This window comes from Apis dorsata, unplaced genomic scaffold (genome assembly GCF_000469605.1).
Source record: "Apis dorsata unplaced genomic scaffold, Apis dorsata 1.3 scaffold_801, whole genome shotgun sequence".
Lineage (NCBI taxonomy): Eukaryota > Metazoa > Arthropoda > Insecta > Hymenoptera > Apidae > Apis > Apis dorsata.
In genome coordinates this window covers 4,049-10,269 of record NW_006263941.1, presented here as the reverse complement: position 1 = coordinate 10,269, position 6,221 = coordinate 4,049, and the positions used below count along the sequence as shown (strand labels likewise).

Sequence of the window (6,221 nt, the reverse complement as noted above, 5' to 3'; positions counted from 1 at the left end):
AAAAAAAAAAAAAAAAATAAAGAAGAATCGCTCCGGGGACGATGAATAATTGCGGTGGAATAAATTATAGGATGTGCTAACCGTTATTTACGGGTCTTTTAGTTTCTTTTCCTCCTTTTTTTCTTCGATTGATTTTTTCTTATTGGTAAGAATTTTGATGAAAATTCAGATAAAAAGAATTTGAAAAGTTCTGTATTGGAATATAAATGAGGATTCGAATTAATTAGAAATTTATAGCGATTGAACATTTTATCTGATTTAGAAATTAAAAGGAGTTTAAATATAAGAGTTAAAATTTGTATGTATTCGAAATTTAATTTTAAAATTGAAAAATTTGAAAGTTTGAAATTTAAAAAATTCAAAAAATCTGAAATACAATTAAAAAATTCAACATACTGTGCACAGAATTTTTATCTTTCAGTGTTTGAAATTTGATATTAGTTGAGTAGTTACAAACAATATCACCCTAATTTTTGCATGTTGTACCACCTCTAAATATTACTTGTACTTATTTTGTACGTTCAATGAAAAAGTTGGATTTCGTTAGAGTCAAGCGATGAGGGTGGTCAGAACAGTAGGACAAGCTTTCGAGGTGTGCCATAAATTAAGTTTAAACAACGCCACGGAGGAGCGGGATCGGGGAGAGAAGGAAAGGGAGAGGGAGCATGGTGAGAATCACCGTGACATTTACGAAGATCAAGATGAAATACCCAATGTACAATCACAACCATCGCCGTCTTCTGTTCATAAAGGTAAGTTTAACATCTTAATTTCTTTTGAATTATTATAAGCAATTTATTTCAAATTAAACGAGAAATTTTTTATTTCTCTTCATTAACCACTCTCAATATGTTTAATACTTTTTAAAATAATAATATTATAAATTATAAAATTAAAAGATCCTTTCAAACTAAACCTTTTTTTCTTTTTAATTATTTTAATTATAATGTGTATGAATGAATGAAGAAAATCAATACACTGTATATGTATGTATATTTTAGATATATCACTCTTAGGGGATACAGAAGATTCGGCACCAGAACAGACAACTGTTCCATGTCTTCTGCGGTCGCATGAAGTTCCAGCAACTACAGCGTCTACCTCGCCGATTAGACAATCGCCATCGGTATAATCATTATAGATTATTGAAAATATACTATTTTATTTTAACATTATCTTTTAAGATATATTGAACATTTATAAATACTTAATTAATCTTATATATAGGGCACGGTGACCTCCGATTGCGGAGGATTATTGGTTGGTGGCGAATTAACTGCTCTGAAACACGAGATTCAACTGTTACGAGAACGATTAGAGCAACAAAGCCAACAAACCAGAGCCGCTGTTGCCCATGCGCGACTTCTTCAGGATCAGCTTGCTGCTGAAACTGCAGCTCGCGTCGAAGCTCAAGTAAGTGAAATATGTTGCATAGTAGGATGCCTGTATAATATAATATGCATATTATATTATATTATAGATACATACTATGCACATGCTTCTAATATTTTAATTAAACATTGAGGTTACATATGAAATTTTAATTGATTTGATTTCTAGCTTTATTACAATTAATATCACAATATTCTATTATGTAAATTTATTATAGATAAAGTATATTTGAATGCAAATTTTTCAATTGTAGATAAGTGAAATCAGAGATATTGAATTTACAAATTAAAGATCTTATTATATTATTATTCATATAAGTAAAATATGTTGTTATTAATTGTATCAGAAAATTATGCATTCAATTTTTTTTTGGGATGTTATATATATAATTTAATATTTAAAAATATTAAATTATAGATGTTAGTGTAAATAATCAATACTAATGAATATTATTGCATTTTACTTAATATTATTATATATTGATATATTGATCATTGAAGGATAATTGAATATTTTTAGATTTAAAAAAAATAAAAATAAATTAGACAGATAGATATTTGTAAATATTCATTTGCTTACATAATAATGATAAAATTTGATCTGTAATTAATGATGAATATTAACATATATTTAAATAGATATTATATTATATTAACAAATATTACTCAAATTTGACAAGAATAAATTTGAATAAATACTAGAAGATATACTATAATATACTACTGCTAGATATTAAATTTTAGATATATATTGCAATAACATTTCATTGTTAATAGATAAATTTAAAAAAACATTGAAAACCGAATGATATTAAATGTATATCATGTTTTATTTTCTGTTCTTTCTGCAGGCCAGAACGCACCAATTATTGATGCAAAATAAAGAGCTTCTAGAGCATATAAGTGCGTTGGTTGGCCATCTTCGAGAACAAGAACGAATCTCGAGCGGCCACGTAACCTCACAATCTCAGTTACCAGGCACGGCGACAATACAACAGACTACTACTGTTCCTGATCTGTCGAATATCGGCCAGGTAACACTCTACCGAATACCATGAATGTTGACATGACTATTCAACAACCAGCAAGCGAACGTTGCATTTCAATTAACGTTTAGCATTATATTTTGTATTTTTTTTGTTTTTCTTTCTTTTTTTCTTTTTTTTATACTGTAACATTTTTTGTACTGACGCATTTTTTTTTTAAATGAACTTCTTAATAAAACAATTTATGCATATATTTCTGTTTTGCACCTTGTCATTAAAGAATAAGATGTAAAAAGATTTGAATTTGAATCAAAAGATATACATTCCAAATATCTTAGATTATTCAAATATAAGATAGAGAATGCATTTTTTTTTTTAATGTTTTGGATATTAAAATTGTGATTGTTCTTTCTTTTTGTCTATTCTTAATTTCATTATGTTCTATCATTCTAGTTTTTGAATAAAACCTAAATGTATGCTCAAAAATATTTGCTTATTTAAATTAAATATCTTAATATTATTTTTTTTTGCATGAATAATTTATAATTATATTTTTTAAAATATTGTTTTGCGTTTATTAATTAATGTTTTTAATGTGATTAAGATACATAAATAGTGTATATAAGTGTTCATTTATTTAATTGCGAATTTGAAATCAAAATCTGGATATCTGTTATTTATATTAAAAAATATTATTTTTAAATAATATAAATTGCTAAAATTATATTTCAACAAAATTTATCATTAAAGTATATCATATTTATAAATATCTAGAATCAAAATTGATTGCTCAAATTTACTATTTATATTTTGTGGAGACAAATATTAGGTTTATGGACTTATAAAAGTATAATGGACTTAAAAAATATTTCATAAGGAACTTTTTAATCCTTTTAAGGAAACTGTATGAGCGGTTAGACTTTGAAATACGTGAAAACAATATTGCTTATGAAGGAGCGCGATTCGTTCTATATTGCTCGACTGGAAGATAGCAATTTAATGCTGACATTAAAGCTAAATCGCTAATCCAATAATTATGCTAAGCGTCGGTGTGATGATGTTATGTAACAGGTCTTCGCACGGGATTTTGGACTTTGTGCTACCAACAAATGCTAGGTAATATTATCAATTTTTGATTCTTTACAAAGTATGCATCAGAATTTAAAAAAAGAAAAATATAATTTCAGGTAATAAAAAATTATTCTTTCTTAATATTTGAAATTAAATATATTTATTTTATTAAATTAATGAAAAATTAAAATATTAAGAAATTAGTGAAATTTTTCAATATATAAAATCAATTAATATAATTTATATATAATCATCTCCACTTTTACATATTTTTTAAAATAACATTCTAATATTATTATTTCTCAAATAGTACCAACGAACAGGAGGACAAAATTCACCATGGGAATTGGATCCACCATCCCCATATTGCTCTTATCCAACAGATTCTTTGTCTTACCCTGGAAACCTGAGTACAATTGGAATACAAGGGAACAGCAATACAGATCAATTACAGTTTCAAGCCCAACTTTTAGAAAGATTACACAACATAAGTCCATATCAACCTCAAAGATCACCTTATAATACACCATCTCCTTACACGATGGGTCCTAGTCTTCTTGTCCCACCTAATAATATACCAACTGTAAGTGAATTTTAATAAATGAATATCAAAATCACTAGAATTTTTTAATATATATAATTGATACAATTTTTTCTATTTATAGAATTCAGCCCAATTGTCTCCAAACTCCATGTCATTAAGAGTTTCTCAATCAAACAGTTTTTCATCATCGCCCATAATGACGCACAAGTTAGATAATTATATAGGAAACACAGAAAATACGGAATTTAAGTCAACATTTATAAAACCTATACCCTGTACAAGTGAAAGGAATGTCAATCATGAGACAGTGGGTAAACAGGATCGAAATAACTTACATGAAGAAGTACCACCAATTGTGCTAGATCCTCCACCTCAGGGTAAACGTTTAGAAACAACACCTAAACACATGCCAACTAAAGAAAATTTGAACGATCAAATATCAAATAAGAATGTACAAAAACAGAAAAACTTAGCAACCATTCTGAGAACAACTGGTCCACCACCGTCTCGTACAACTAGTGCTCGTTTACCTTCAAGAAATGATCTTATGTCCGAAGTTCAGAGAACTACCTGGGCAAGACATACGACCAAATGATGAAGAATTTTTTTCAAAATAGTTTTTGTTACTGTTCACTAAATATATTTTTTTTGAATAGAATATTCTTTCTAATGGAAAAAAAAATATATTTTCTTTAATTTTTTTGAAGTAAAAATTAATTTGGATGTATAAAATTTGGAACTGATTGATTGAAAATTGTATAATAGATCACTTGCACATTTTGTACCGTTTTTATTATACTCTTCTTAAATTATTAAAATTATTTCTAATTTTAAATATAACAAAAATGTTATATTCATATATAAAAGTTCTACTCTTTCTTGTAAATGAAATAGAAAATTTAGTTCTTGATGTAATAAAGAAATCCAAAAGATTATTCACAATTTTGAATTGATAAAGAAAATACATTAATAAATTGAATATTAAAATTAAATAAAAGATTAAAAAAGAAAAATATAAATTTAGTTTTATCTTTTATATTAAGCTTTTATATAAAACTGACCAAAAGCGTAGAACTTATAAAGAGAAAGAATTTATTTGCAATAAGAAACAAATAAATTGAACATACGATAAATGAATACATAAAATATTGTACATACATTTCAATTCCAATCATTTTATACTGTACTATAAAAAGTAAAATTATTTAGATTTGGACTGTGTTTAAAATTTGTTAAATTATATTTAACAAATTTCTTAAAAAATAAATTCTTTTTGTATCATGTAATTTCAATATTATATAATTAAATTTTCACAAAAAAAGTTATGAATATGAAAAAAAAAGACAATACACATCTTAAATTCAAAGAAACACAAATATAAATTTCTTTTGTGTGTAAGTAGAGAGCTTTAATATGTTGAAATTATTTAATTAAATTAAACAGTTTGTAATGGCGAAAACATTAATGTCATTTATCATGAATGATTAATGAATAAAATATTCTATAAAAAATAAAAGCACTGAATTAATTTTCATATTCAATATAATATAAACTTAATTATTTTTATAAGAAATCACATTTTATATTGTTATGCTCATAATAACAATTCAGACAGGTTTTGAAATATCAATTGTCCAAAAAATTAGAATTTATTTGATATGCTCTCCACAATTTAGAAACAAAAGATGTAAGAAATATATTTAATCATAGGCAGAAAAAGAAAAAATATCTTACGGGATTTGTACTTATTTTAATGATTATATATATATATATATTATACTAATAACTATTAATTATTATAATTATTTATTAAAACAAAAAATTCCTATTACTACACAAATTATGAGTATTATGTTATATAATTATAGATTATGAATAAGTTAATTGATTATATATCACATTTTCACAAAAATCAAATAAAAAATATTCTAATAACATAATAAATCTTAATAACAAAGTAAAAAAATAACCACGAGCGCAGCCAATTAGCTCATATTATTTGTTATAAAATTTACAATTATACCATAAATATGATTATGAATTTTACAGCAAATAATAATGATTTTCCAGGTCTCACCGCGTGGAGGTTGCTGCGAATTGGAGACCCATCCTATCCACGATCCCATCCACCCTCCTTTACGCAAAAATTTATTTAAAAACAAAGATAAAGCTTCCTTTTGATATAAATTTACAAAACGTTCATCTTTAGTCGTTGTACAAAACAAACAC

The 6,221-nt window shown here is 25.5% G+C and overlaps 1 protein-coding gene across 3 annotated transcripts in view; it reads left to right on the top strand.

Moving 5' to 3' along the window:
• The window catches only part of LOC102676660 (carboxyl-terminal PDZ ligand of neuronal nitric oxide synthase protein-like), a 31,485-nt gene extending 26,240 nt beyond the window's left edge, over positions 1-5,245 (top strand). For 2 of the 3 annotated variants that reach the window (XM_006623006.2, XM_006623008.2), the window contains 6 exons: positions 548-752; positions 1,002-1,126; positions 1,228-1,413; positions 2,243-2,425; positions 3,759-4,031; positions 4,114-5,245. In XM_006623006.2, coding sequence (XP_006623069.1) covers positions 548-752; positions 1,002-1,126; positions 1,228-1,413; positions 2,243-2,425; positions 3,759-4,031; positions 4,114-4,587 — 1,446 coding nt within the window. In that variant the 3' untranslated portion in view covers positions 4,588-5,245. The remainder of the gene's footprint in view (positions 1-547; positions 753-1,001; positions 1,127-1,227; positions 1,414-2,242; positions 2,426-3,758; positions 4,032-4,113) is intronic. The other variant, XM_006623007.2, reaches the window with a different exon arrangement.
• The last annotated feature ends 976 nt before the right edge of the window (positions 5,246-6,221 follow it).